The sequence below is a fragment of the Carcharodon carcharias genome, chromosome 4 (genome assembly GCF_017639515.1).
Source record: "Carcharodon carcharias isolate sCarCar2 chromosome 4, sCarCar2.pri, whole genome shotgun sequence".
Taxonomy (NCBI): domain Eukaryota; kingdom Metazoa; phylum Chordata; class Chondrichthyes; order Lamniformes; family Lamnidae; genus Carcharodon; species Carcharodon carcharias.
The window spans coordinates 46945101-46959824 of NC_054470.1; the positions used below are offsets into that span (position 1 = coordinate 46945101).

At 46.4% G+C, this 14724-nt stretch overlaps 1 protein-coding gene across 2 annotated transcripts in view; it reads right to left on the reverse strand.

Annotated features, from left to right (window-relative positions):
- Nucleotides 1–14724, reverse strand: part of slc27a6 (solute carrier family 27 member 6) — an 89044-nt gene that overhangs the window by 21344 nt on the left and 52976 nt on the right. For both annotated transcript variants that reach the window (XM_041186277.1, XM_041186276.1), the window contains one exon: nucleotides 9185–9275. In XM_041186277.1, the coding sequence (XP_041042211.1) occupies nucleotides 9185–9275 (91 nt within the window). The remainder of the gene's footprint in view (nucleotides 1–9184; nucleotides 9276–14724) is intronic.

A 14724-nucleotide genomic window follows, 5' to 3' on the forward strand; every position in this document is an offset into this window, starting at 1 on the left:
ATACATTAATATCTTTCAACACAAAACTCCTGAGTTCAGTATCCTCCTTATACTTGATGTTTTGGACTAAAACATACTTTAGACTGACAAATCCCAATCCAATCAAGGAATTTTGATCATTCAAGAGCCCCCAAATTTGCTACGACTACAGCTGATGTTATTGCTGAGAAGCCAGACCCCAGAGTGAAGTCTGCCTTGCTGACCATAAACCTTTTTTATCATGAAAACAAGGAGAAAGAACTACTGACCTCAAAAGCATAGAACTCCAGTGACACCATTAGAATTTTAAAAATTAAAAATTTATTAAAAAGAAAAAAATACTTAAGCACATAAGATAAAAGTTACACAGTTAAAACAGTCTTACGTGACCCAAAAAATCATACTTGGTCAAAAGTACACAATTAACCTATCTTTCTGGTAAAAAGCCCTTACAGATTTTTAACCATAAATATCCAGTAAATATTATCTAGGTCAAGGAATTGTTGTCACTTTAATAAAGATACACCTCATGACTTCTCAGACACTTGTACTCTGATGTGGAATTCCAAAAGGAGGTTCAGAAACAAACTGTTTCCTAAAACAAAGATTCAACTGGCTTAACACTGAGTGGCTGCTTACAATTCAAAACTGTCACAGCTTCTCAGCAGCTTGCACACAAGGAAGCTGGCCTTCAGTGGGTTCCCCCGCAGCAACTCTCAATAGTTAAACATCCCTTTTCTTAAATATCTTTTCCCCCTTTTGTCACAGGTTCCATTGTCCTCAAACACAGTCTTTGAAACTCAACTTCTCCAAATATAAAAATCTTTCATGTTTTCTATTTTGCCTCTACTTTCAAGTCAATAAAATTTAATATACCTTCCCCTATTTACTCATGGAACACCTGTAAGATGCAAATGTTCCTCATTGCCCTTTTGAACTCCCTTCTGAAATTCAACAGCTAAAAAAAAATCAATTTCCCAACTTATCTCAAAATGCAAGTTTCAGATCCAACCTATTTATGTGTAACTCAAACCCACCATAACCTCTCATTACAAATGCGCAAACCTAACTCCTTTAACCTTTTATCTCTTAGACCACATAGGCAATCTGTCTCTAGTAACCTTCTCCCTGTTTAATTAACTCTGGACACGTACACCCCCACAGTTTTATACACAGAAAATATAATCACATGATATAAAAATATACATCTTTCATCACCGCACCCATACATGCCAGGCATCCTTTTCACCTGGCCTGGCAGGTGTCCTGCTTACACTCCCTCCATCTGTATTCATGCAGGAACAAGCTAGTACACAACTAAAAGGAGTGGTCATAGTCTGGTGGAGGAATGCCTGATATCAAAGTCCTCACAGACTTCGAAAATAGAGCCATCCAGTTGGCCAGGGATGATCTGGACCTTTCCTGTGCTGATGATGAGTTCAGCGGTGCTCAACCAAGTGAGGATCCAGTGGTCCAACATCCATCAGACAATCATGCTGTGAGTCAGTTCCCCTGTTCTACAGTCCCCTGCCATACACTAATTATCTCTCCTTGCTCTCCCAGACACAACTCGGAAGCAGCCAAGGGGTCCACGAGCCAGGTCCTCAACTCCAGCCCCGAGGACACCACAGAACAGGAATCCATGACACTGGTTTTCACACATCTGCAGGTAGCACATATGCTCTCGGTCGGCCCTGGGTCAAGTGGCGCGCCTATGAATTATGGCTCTGTGGGGTTTATCCTCTATGTGCAGAGGAGGCCCCTTGGTCTTCAGGGTTCTGCTCCAATCTTTGATGAGCCAGAGGCCTCCGTCACATTCTTCTCCTTCTTCTCTCCTGCCTATAAGCAATCAGACAGCGAGATCACCAGCCTCCATGTTCCTGATGGCCTCCTCACTGCATATCAAAGAGAAAGATGCAAGGGTCCACAATTGTCTTCTAAGGGCCACTCTTGGTCAAATCATCGCCTGCGGCTGCCTCTCAATACCCCTTTAAGTATTCTGGAGAGTCCAGGCGACCACATGGATGCCCAGTGTTTAGTATGTATGACGGTTCACCATGCCCCCACCCAACACTGCCCCACACCACATGCCCGAGTGATGACCATTTTAGCCACTCGACTGCATCCTGCATTCTCACCTCAGTTGCAGACATTGTCCTAACTTGGACTCCAAAGCCTTGCAGTTTGCTTGGACCATGACAGTGACTCTTCAATGTCAACCTAAACATAATGCAAGGAACTAGAAGCACACCCCTCTGTCAGTGTTCGATGGCCGCCTTTCCCAAGGGGATCCTCAAGCCTGACCAGTCACGCAATGGTTCTGCAGCACCAGAGCACTCATTCGAGTTTAAAGTGTGTGCACAAGGGGTTAATAGTAGAGGAGCAATCATTGGCACTGTCAGGAATTAGTGCTGCTTGCTGGGCACAATTGCTTGACTAGCTGACTGCAAGCATGTTAATTGAGCTCAAGCTAAACATTCCCAGCTGTGCAAGAGTGCTCATGTTTGTTGGCATTTGATGGGCCATTTTCTACCCACCTCTCCACCACCACTGACATGTGAATGTGTTCAAACTTCAGTCTGCACTGCCATGACCACCCCCACCCCCACACTGTAGCCCCAACCCTGACGTTCCCTTCTCCACTTGCAGTCTAGCCCTTGCTCTGAGATTTCCTCCCCACTGGCACTTTTGCCCTTGCCACAAAGAAGCTGCTGTGGAGATTTGCCTGTGAACCCCTTGACCCCTTCGAAATCCGCAGAGCTGTTTCCTGGCATTAGGATCATTGCGATCGCTATGCAAATTTGTGTGCACTCACCTCCAAGTTCCTCGAGGTTCAGGTCGCCAGGTGCATGCCTTTAAAGGCAGCTGTAAATCACGCCATTATAAACTCACTCTGATGTCGGCTTTAAATTTGACGTGGGTGGGGGTTTATTCCAGCGTTTGACCACAATAATGAGATGCAAGTGTGTTCAAATTAAATTCCCGACGTTCGAGGGCGGGAAACGCAACCCACCACTGATGAGGGGAGCGGACAATTGCTTCCTGGATTCACAATGCCAGGAAACGTGCCTAGGTCCTTCTCGTGAGATTCTCCGATCTTGCCACCGAACACGCCCATCACAACTAGGTGCAGAAAATCCCAGCCAAAGTCATGTCTTCCATCGTGCTAAGTGGGATATATGTCAAAACGATCTAGCAACTGAAAATTGGGCATCCATGAGGTACTGTGGGCCATCAGTAGCAGCAGAATTGTACACAAACACAATCAGTAACCTCACGGCCCAGTATATCCTCACTCTACCATTCCCATCAAGCCAGAGGACCAGCCCTGTTTCGATGAAGAGTGTGGGAGGGCATGCCAGGAGCAGCACCAGACATACCTAAAAATGAGGTGTCAACCTGGTGCAGCTACAACACAGGACTTCTTGCACACCAAACAGCGGATGCAGCATTCAATAGATAGAGCTAACTGATCCCACAACCAATGGATCATCTAAGCTTTGCAGTCCTGCCACATCCAGTCGTGAATGGTGGTGGAGAATGAAACAACTCACTGGTGGAGGAGGCTCCACAAATATCCCCATCCTCCATGAGGGGTGACCCAGCACATCAGTTCAAACGATAAGGCAGAAGCATTTGCTACAATCTTCAACCGGCAAGTGGATGATCCCTGAACTCAACAGGGGAGGTGAAAGTGACTGCTCTTGACATCAAGGCAGCATTTGACTGAGTGTGTCATCTTGGAGCCCTAGCAAAACTGTAGTCAATAGGAATCAGGGGGGAAACTTTCCACTGGTTGGAATCATACCTAGTCCAAAAGAAGATGGTTGTGATTGTTGGAGGTCAATCATCTCAGTCCCATGATACCGCTGCAGGAGTTCCTCAGGGTAGTGTCCTAGATACAATCACCTTCACTCCTTCCTCAATGACCTCCCCTCCATCATAAGGTCAGAAGTGGGGATGTTTGCTGATGATTGCAGTGTTCAGCGCTATTCGCAACTTCTCAGATACTGAAGCAATCCATGCTCATACGTCGTAGACAATTAAACAATTAACAAGAGGAGGAGGTTGCATCAACATCCCTATTCACAATGACTGCAGACCTCAAAAAGTATAAAAGAGAAGACTGAAGCATTTGCAACCATCTTCAGTCGAAATTCCAGGTAGATGATCACTCAGCCTCCTCGTGATGCCTCCATCATGTCTTTAGCCAATTTGTTTCACTCCACCTGATATTACTGAGTGCACTGGATAGAGCAAAAAGCTATGGGCTATGACAGCATCAGCTACAGTGCTGAAGGCTTGTGCTGCAGAGCTAGCTGCTCATCTAGCCAAATACAGCTATAACAATTAATCTATGCAACAATGTGGACAAATTGCAGAAGTATCTCCTGTTCACAAAAACTAGGAAAAATCCAACTTCTCCATTTACAGGCCGAAGAGTTCATGCTTAATAATCAGCAAAGTGATGGAAGATATCATAAAGAATCTATCAAGCAGTACTTTGATACCAATAACCAGCTCAGTTGGGTTCCACCAGGACCATTTGGCTCCAGATCATATTGCAGTCTTCATCCAAACATGGACAAAAGAGCTGAATTCCGGAGGCAAGGTGAGGGTAAATGCCCTTGACATCAAAGCAGCATTTGACAGAGTATGACATCAAGGAATCCTAATAAAAGTGAAGTCAGTGGGAACCAGGAGGAAAACTCCATACTGGTTGGAGTCATACTGAGCACATTGGAAGATTATTGTGGTTGTGGAAACACAAACATTTCAGTCCCAGGATATCACCGCAGGAATTCCTCAGGACAGGCCCAAACATCTTCATCTAATCCATTAATTATCCCTCACCACTATAATATCAGAAATGGGATGTTCACTGATAATTGCACAGTGTTCAGTTCCATTCAAAACTCCTCATATAATGAAGCAATCTGTGACATGGACAATGTTCCGGCTTAAGCCGCTAATTGGCAAGTAACATTCATGCCACAGAAGTGTCAGACAATGGCAATCTCTAACAAAAGGAAGTCACCACCTCCCCCTGACATTCAATGGCATTACCAGTGCTGAATACTCCACTCAACATTGTGGGGTAACCACTGACCAGGGACTTCACTGGGTTAGTCACATAAATACTGTGGCTCTGAGAGCATGTCAGAGGCTGGATATTTTGTGGCGGGTAACTTGCTTCCTAACTCCCCAAAGCCTGTCCACCACCTACAAGGCACAAGCCGGGATTGTGATGGAATACTCTATACTTACCTGGAAAAATGCAGCTCCAAGAACATTCAAGAAGCTTGGCACTATCGAGGGCAAAGCCATCTACTTGACTGGTGCCCCAATGAACCATCTGGAATATTTAACACCTCACCACTGGCACACCATGGCAGCAGTGTGTGCCATCTACAAGATGCACTGCAGCAACTCACCAAGCTTCCTTGATAGAACCTTTCAAACCCGCAACCTCTACCACCTGGAAGGACAAGGGCAGCAAATGCACGGGACAGCACCACCTACAAGTTTTTCTTCCAATCCACATACCATTCTGAATTGGAACTATATCATTGTTCCTTCATTGTTGTCTGGTTAGAATTCTGAAAGCTAGAATTCAGTTAATCCCATTTTTGGGACACTTGAGTCACAATACCCTTTGAGACTGAGGTGGGCGAGTTGCAGCCTCAACTGAATGATTGTAGCATTAACTCAAGTGACTTCTGAGCTGCTGTCCACTCCTGAATGTTGCCTGCCGGCCCTGTGCTCAACAGGACGATGCAGCAGTTTTTTACGGGCAACTAGTACAGTCAGCTTTAAAACCAGGCTATATCTTAAAGGGAAATTGCACAAATATATTGCTGAAATGTAAACAATTGTGAAGTGAATACCAGGCAGAGGGATCCATAGTGACACGTTCAACACTGGATACAGTAGCGGTCCAGGGGACAGAAGGGGAAGTGCCATTGGTCTGTGAGTGGCCAGAAGACCCTCAAAGGCCACCCTCCGAAAGGAGTGGGAGCAAATTGTTAAGAATGTTAACTCCTGGAGTCTGGAACCCATGACCTGGCAGCAGTGCCACACGTGGTCTAACGATCTCATGTGAGTGATCAATGTTAGTGAATGCATCTTCACATGACATCCCCTACCCACCACACTGTCAGCCTCTCACGCTGTGCTCAATGTATCACATCCCCATCACTAACCCAGCGGCACTCCCTGGCAGACAGTGCCCATGCCTGACATCCAGATACTCCATCTCTGCCTCACATACCTACCAATGTTGTCAGCCTTAAACCATCCTCTCACTGCCTTCATATACTTCCAGTTATTCAGGTATGGCAGGCACATAATGCAAACTCAGTGCAACATAATCACTGACATTCTGCGCTGTCTCTTGCAGGACAAGGTGGAACACAACACAAGAGAGCAGACTAGAACAGGCAGGGAACAAGGATACCTGCATCTCCTTAGCCCTACTGAGGACATGGTTCTCTGCATCATGTTACTGGTTGCAACGGGGTCTGTGGCATCCGACATCACTGAGAAGGTGATGACAGTTTCCTGCTTTATTCTTCTTCTGAACTCACAGCACACCCTCATCCTGCTATCTGGAATGATGAACAAATGCAGATGGTATGACCATGGATGTCTTGTTTCCCACCGACACCCCTCCGCTCACACCAACTTTCCTGTTTTGAGTTCCTGCTTTCAGATACCCAAAAACTGCCATCTGTCCAGTTGCAGTAGCTCCAGGAGGAGGAAGAGAGCAACAGCTCTAACGACAAGGGCCCTTCACTTGATCTAACATTCGCAGCCACCAACTCAGACACTGCTACTTACATGTACCATCTAAGCTGATACAGAGTTGGGATCAGCATGCATTTGTCGACTGGGCAAGAGTGACCTAGAAACATAGAAAATAGAAACAGGAGTAGGTCATTCGACACTCCGAGCCTGCTCCGCTATTCATAACTAACATGGCTGACCCTCTATCTCAACGCCATACTGCCGCTCTATCCCTATACTCCTTGATGCCTCACCTGTTGCCAGATGAGGGGTATAGGAAGATTTGGTTGCTAGCTCGCTGAAAGGTGAGGTGGCAGATAAATACTGCTGCAGAGAACTCAGATGAGGACCTTGATGGGGCAGCATATGGGACAGTGCTGAAGGGACATGTGCACCCAGATGCGAGTGCATTGCCTGGGCTGCTAGACAGCCTCCTGCCTTCTCCACACCCCTGCTCCATTTCCCTGTTGGGTTGCACACACATAGGCACTTTCAATATTTCCATGATACCTGTAGAAGTCTTTGTGTGAAAAGGTCACCTACTCTGGCCCGGCATGTTGATGTGGCAATACACTCTGGCAAAATCAGGAAATTACCAAAAGACCTCTAAAAAGACTACAAGTAGACACTTTGCAATAGAAAAAGTTCCAAAAATTTGACTTACCCTAAGCAAGGTGTTTGACCCTTTAAATACCGTCACTGCAGTGTCCATTTTGTAGCCTCTCACTTGTCTTTCCTCGAGTAAGTAATGCAGATTCTGCCTGCACATTTGTTACCCAAATTTGGGATCCTGATGTTACATCAGCTAGTGGAGCTGAATAGCGCCAAATCAGAGCCTTCTGGCACATGCAGGCATGCAACTGCATGTGCTCTTATCTTCTAGAACACTGAACAGGTCACACAGGATGTGGTTAGGTGGACACTTGTAGCACACCCTACACAAAATAATTTCTCACCCTTGAACTCCCCACTTAAATGCACTGTGGGTGTACCTACACAACATAAACTAAAAGCAGTTCAAGAGGGTGGCTTGCCATCACCTTCTCAAGGGCAATTAAGGATAGACAATAAATACTACCTTGTCAGCATACATCCTATGTTAAAATAAAATAAACTGCTGGTGAAGCAAGGTTACGATTACTTAGCCTTTGTCTTTGCTTTTAAATGGATTTGCACTTAAGATTTTGTTCGATTTGTCATGACTGAGAATCACAGCCCCAAATTACTTAAGGACATAATGAACTTTTAAGTAAAACATGTTTTTTTTTAAAAAAAGGACATACAAGCAAAATCTGGCTAAGACTGCAAAGTAACCACTTGTTGGTAAAATGTGGATTACACTTGACCAACTAGTCCAGAGAACAGAATGTCACACCTGAAAATGTGTCAAGGCCTACTTCAGACAGAGACACTTCAAAGGAAAAGATACAATGCAAAAACGGAGTTGTAGCATCCTGTGGTCATAGAGATAATAAAGACTGATTACCATCTTAGCAGAAACCATCTCCTGTGAGTTATATCTCAGACTGTGGACATGATGGGAGTTAAAAAGAAAGCAAATTTGGGTGAAAGGCATATTTATTTTTTTCCTTCCAGGAATACACAAGAAAAGGGGTTAAAAAACCAACTGCAACCCTAGTTCTGTGTGCTAGTTTTGGTGTTCCAGGCCTGATATGCAAGGGTGTGCTATGAAGGTCACAGCTGAAGAACTTCAATTAGGCATCCCTGCGCTTGCAGATAAAAATATCTCTTGCTGATTGTTGGAAGCAAGCCACAAATCAGCAAAGCCACAGTCGAAAAGGAAACAGGACAATTCCTTTTGGCTAACCTGTAGAACCAAGAATCTCCAAACCCACTGATCAACTGCCAAAGTCAGTTCTACTAGAATCATCCAGTTTAATGGCCACAACGTTTCATCATGTACTCCTTACGGACCAGCAAAAGACTGATTCGTATATCTTATTAACTTTTATTTCTGGGCTCAATTCTCATTTCTAATCTGTTTGTATGTGTATTGCGTTTTTATTATTTTTTTCTTGGGTTTTAGTAACTAATAAACTCACTTTTTCTTTAACTCAAGAAAGCCTGTTTAAATTGGCTCCTTTTAAAACATAAATACATTTGGACTGGGAAAAGGTATCCACGAGAGAAGAGATCCTTTTAAAATTAACCTTGTTACAACCAACCGAGGGGGTCGAATAAGGAAAGGGAGCCAGTTCATCCCTCCTCACCTGGGAGCATAGCAATTTGGGGTACCTCGTCCGGGATCGTAACAAATTGGGGGAAACTCAGCTGGGGACTGGTCATAACAGACTACACCTCTTTGGAGCACTTTAGGATATTTTTCTACTTTATTGGCACTAAATTAATTGTTATAATTTTTTCTCCAAAAATAAGGTAGAACTCCCTTTAAACATACCTTTGCCAACCTTTTCACATCGTCCTTGTTCATTCCTTATGGGTGTTTCCTTTTGAGCATCATATTTTACCAGTCTATATGATAGAAATGCCTGAAGAATGAAAAGATTTGTAAATTACATCTGATGCAAAGTAAAAAGAACTATTCCACAATTATATAATTGGTTCTGTATAGTTCATAAAAATGCTCTTAGAAAGGGGAATTCAGTCTTGCAAATATTAAATTACTTATTATTAGTATAATCTTCCTCATTCTATGAATACACCAAACTCCTTCAACAATCACCATGAGCATCATATGTTTGCAACGTTTGTGTAATTTTGAAAAACAGCTCTTCTTTCCCTTTGAAATGTTTAAGCCTCTTTCCGAACTTTGTTTTAATTTTGTTTGAAAAGGGAATCTGAACACATAAATTAGCTTCAACTATAGCCAGCACAGAAACAGAAAAGAAATATTTGTACGTGTTGGATGAATTACATTTAAAGATTGAAAGCTGTAGCTAAGGTAAGTTCTTTCACTTCTGTTCACCCAGCATAAAAGGGTTATCCTAAAGTAGTGAAAAAAAAAACAGAAGCATGATCTCAACATTGTGGCCATGCTTGCTGCACAGTCTGTCAAAGCATTTGCCATCTGGAACTCTTATCGAGAATGCTTTGTGAAAGCATGTATACTATTCTAAGCACCTACACTGCAGACTGTGTTGAGAAAAGCTCTTCACATGTTGGCCCATAATATGGTCTATTAATGGGCTTCACTTTCTTGTAAACAGATTTAAATTGCAGCAACTTTTTTAAACAAGTTTGTCGGGTGGCGTTTTGAATATACTTTCCTACCAAACATCAAAAAGAACAGGAATAAACAGAAAACCGTGAAAACATAACTGCATTAAACTGAAAAGGATTAATAGAGAGCTTAATATTGGATATAGCCCACCTTCTCCCACCTGCATAAATGGAAGTCTAAATAACCAGCACAATATTCAAGAGGCTATGGCAGGTATGACATAGGGCAGAATAATCCCAGATTTGCACTAAGTGCAGTAGCCGCTGGAAAAAATAACATTTTACCCGCCGGCCGCAATGGCAGCTTTTCACACCGTATCATCCCAATCCCACCATTAATCATGCATGTTTCGCTAGTGGGTTGCCTCCAATTCACCTGCCACGCCATCACCTCACTGTGTCCTCATGGCGGGCACCAGATTTAAAGTGTAGCTGCGCACACACCTCTCAATGCTTCCAGCCCAGAACTGCTGCACAGAAGATATGGCCCCAAAAGGCAAGAAGACTGCAGCTCCTCGATTCAGTGACATGCCCCTGGAATGCCGTTTGGATGCCATGGAGCCCCACCGTGATGTCCTCCACCCTCTCTGTGGGCAAAGGCCAGCAAGGAAGGTGACAAATCCAGCACGGGAGGCCAATGTCCTGCACGAGAGGACAGCCACCCTGTGCCGAAAGAGGATGAATGGTCTCATCCATTCCACCAGGGTAATTTACTCTTCTCATCACTCTCAACTCACACACCCATAAATTCATCACATATCCACAGGGGTCTCACAACTCAAGGGTGAACATCACTAACCCACACACACCGTCACATATCCACCAGGCTCATATCCTCTCGAGCTCGCGTCCTCATCCCGTCGATGTCTCCACTCACCACACAAACATTCCAGTAGTGCCATGTGTCCTGCTCGCACTCTCTCCGTCTGTTTTCATGCAGGAGAAGCTGGCTCACAACTGCAGGGAGAGGTCCCACAACGGGGGTGGTGTGGCCCACATTAGGCTCCTCACTCACTTTGAGGAGTGTGCCATTGTGCTGACTGGTGAGGGTGTGGACCGTCCTGCGGCGACAGTGAGGTTGGCAGCAAACACGCATGTGAGAATCCTGCACCACATCAGCCTTCTCTCAACGCAAATGTGAATGCTCGCTCTCCTGTTTTTGACTCTGCTGTCATGCACTAAATATTTCTACTTTGGTTCACAGGAAGCTCTACCAAGCAACCAACACCCTCAGCTCCATCCACATCCTCACCTCCAGCCAAGAGGATATCCTATATCTCCATTGAAGAGCTGGAAATAAGCAGCCTGGAAGATGTGTCACAGCGCTTACCCACGCCCTCCACCAGCGTAAGGAGAGATGCCTTGGCGGGACCTAGATCTAGAGCAGGCTTTGGTTCACAATCTGATGGTCACTGCACAGACATCTGTCCGCATCAAAAGGAGGCAGGTTCAGCCAAGCTCCTTGCCACTCAGAGGACTGCTGTGGAAGTGGCATCTGTGAGGTCAGAGTCAGATGACGAGCATCTGGATTCGGCCTCCCAACTCATTGTGGAGAGTCAACAGAAGGCGGGGGAACATCATGCAGAGCTGTTGGAAGCCCTCAACAGAGTGGCACGTGAGTTGAAGGAGTGCGAAGCCTGCTCTCTGATGAAGTGGTGCCCACATGTGCATATATGGAGGTCTCCATTGCAGACGCCATGGAGGCCCTGGTCCAGCAGAACGCCATGATATATGCAGACCTGCAGCCCATTGCGGTAACCATGGGTGAGTTCCTGCAGTAGCAACGCTAGAGGGAAATGAGGCATCTCGACATCCCTCCAGGTGCTCCTTCCCATTAAGGAGTCAGGCCGGGGCCCTTGGCACCCAAAGGGAGAAGGAGTGGCAGCTGGACACCCCAGGTCATGCATTCAAGAATCTCAGAGTCTGTCCTCTCCCTCTGAGTCCCCTTTGCCGTGACACGCTCAACCTCGAACTCTGTCACCGCAGAGGGACAGCCAAAGCAAGCCGAGCCCCCAAGGTTATGGCTCCCCAGAGGACACATGCCGAAGCCAGGGCAGCACCTAGAAGAAGTAGTAGGCCTAGAAAAGTTAAGAAATTCTGATCACAATTGGTTGCACGGGTGAAAACATTTTATCACTTTATAACCCAAAAATATATTCTCTTTCACTAAATAATGCGTAAAGGTATCTTTCAGCTTCATTGACAGGCTTTGCGACTCCTTCCACTGCTTCTACCCCTCCAATAGCAGTTCAGCTGCATGCAACCGGCCCATGACTGATTCCTGAGAGAGATGTGTGTGTGTGGCAGGGCCTTTCGGAGCCTCATGCAAGCACTCTCCCACGTATGCGGACCCTCCCTCCATCACACTCATCTCAATGTCCTGAGCATTTTCAATGCTGCCTGCTGGGGTTCCCTTTCAGTTGTCCATCTGAGCTGACCTGCATCTCCGCCCACCCACTGATCACACTCCCATGAAGCACCTGTTCCCAACCTTTCACTTTCGGTTTTAGAAGCATGGTACGTGTAGCATTTATTTTTAGCACCCATGCCCTTTGCCCTATTACTGTCGAGCCCCACCCCCCCTCACCGGCAGGCATCACCTTCAACCTCCCCACCATTACCTACCAGTCAGAACCGTTTTCTTCTTGAGATGTCTAGGTGAAATCGCACGTTCCCTGCCTTCCCAAAAATCCTGTTCTTATCCACTTTGAGGGCCCTGACCTTCTCCTTCCCACCCCCAGGTCTGTGTCTGCCTCCGAGACCCCACCAACCACCTTTGCCGGCCTTTCTACTGTTACTGTCGAACCCTCACCCTCCCACCCTACCGGCTCATTCTGCCCTCTCTCATTCTCACCATTCCCTCCTACCACACCCACCCTCAATTCAATCCCCAGGAGGCAGCCATTGACTCCACAGACCCCTCCCTTGCACATTCACCTGGTCATCCCCTCCTTACTCTTTCCCACTTCCTCCATCCTTACTCCTTCCATCTCCTTCCAACCCCTTCCTCCCCTCTCTTCCTCTCCGGACTCTTTCCTACCACCCCACCAATGGACTCCTTCCTTCCCCCCGACCCCTTCCACTCCACTCTCCCAACCCCCTTCCCCCCCCACCCCACCACCCAACCCCCTTCATCTCCCTGCCCGCCCACCCTGCCCCCCCCAGCCCGGACTTCTTCCTCTCCCCTACTGCCCCGGACTCCTTCCTCCCCCAATTACTCTTTCCTCTCCCTGGGCTCCCTCCCCCCCTCCAAACTGCTTCCCCCTTCATTATTCCTACTTCCCCTCTTACTCTTTCTCACTTCCTTCTCCTTCTTCCACCCTTACTCTTTCCTCCATCCATACTCTTTTCTCCACTCTTACTCCTTCCTCCCCACCCCTAACTTCCTCCCTCTTCCCACCCCAGACTACTTCCTCTCTGCCCCCGGACTCCTTCCCTCATCCCCGGACTTCTTCTCCCCTTGGAACTCCTTCCTCCCCACAAAGTCTTGCCCCCCTCGGAACTCCTTCCTTCCCCTTAAGTATTTCCCCCCATCCGAATTCCTTCCTTCACCTGAAGTCTTTCCCCACTCTGGACTCCTTCCCCCCTCCGACCTCTGTCCCTTACACCTATCTCCCCAGTTGCCGTATTCGCTCCGTTACACCTATCTCCCCCATACTTCCTTTCCCTTCCCAATCTCACCCCAACACCATTGATCCCCTCCTCCTAACCTCACCCCCATCTGACATGATCATTTCCCCATGCCCAACCTCACCCTGGCACCTTCATTCCCCCCTCCCAACCTCACCACCCCACCCCCACCCCCCCGACACCTTTGCTCCCCACTCCCATCCTCACCGCCTGGCACCTTTGTTCCCCGCCTCCCAACATCACCCGCTCACTTTCCTCTCCACCCCCTCATTGATCATCCATATCAGACTATGGCCAAGGCACTGGTGTCTTGAAGCAGATCCTCAATGGTGACCTTCCACCTTCCATAAGCTGCTTCGCGCGGAGCCATGTCCATGAGAATCCACACAGCATGCGATGCACATTCCTCCAGAGTCCCGTTGCTGCAGGGGTCCAGCATCTTCTGCTCCTTGGATGTCCGCAATGTGAGCAAGGCCTTGACAGTAAGTCCTGACTTCTGCATGTCACACTTGTCAAGATGTGCTCTGCATCAGCAGGTTTTCCCGCTGACATGGGCAGTAAATTTGATGTGGGGGGATGATTCCGGCGAGCTGGGCTTATGATGATATGCAGATATTTTTAAATGATATTCCAACGTGCGGCAGTGGGTAGGCCCGCCATTGACGGGTGGAGCAGACAATTGCAACTGGTTTTATGATGTCGTAAAACAGATTTTTGGCCTACCCAGCATATTGTCCACTCACACCCGTCATGATGCCCGACGCCAGCGGGCAGGGAAAATTCTGCCCGTAGTCTTTCACATTTTAGCTCAAGTAGCAAAAGATGCTGCATATAACCTCAAAAAATACTAAATGCACAGTTAAAACAAAGTCAACATCTTGCTTTCTAGATAATGTGATTGCCCTATCTGGATGGACAAACACCAGGATTTTTTTCTAGCCACTGAGTTAGTAACAAATAGATAAACGTCATCCAGTCAACTTGGCTTTAGGTCCTTTAAACAATAGGAATATTCAAAAGAAAATTTCCGTAAAATTCCACAAATTGGTGTGGGGGTGAAAAAGGCTATCATTTTCAGTTGCACTTAAAATAAACCTGACAACTATATAATGGGTAATCAAGCTTATA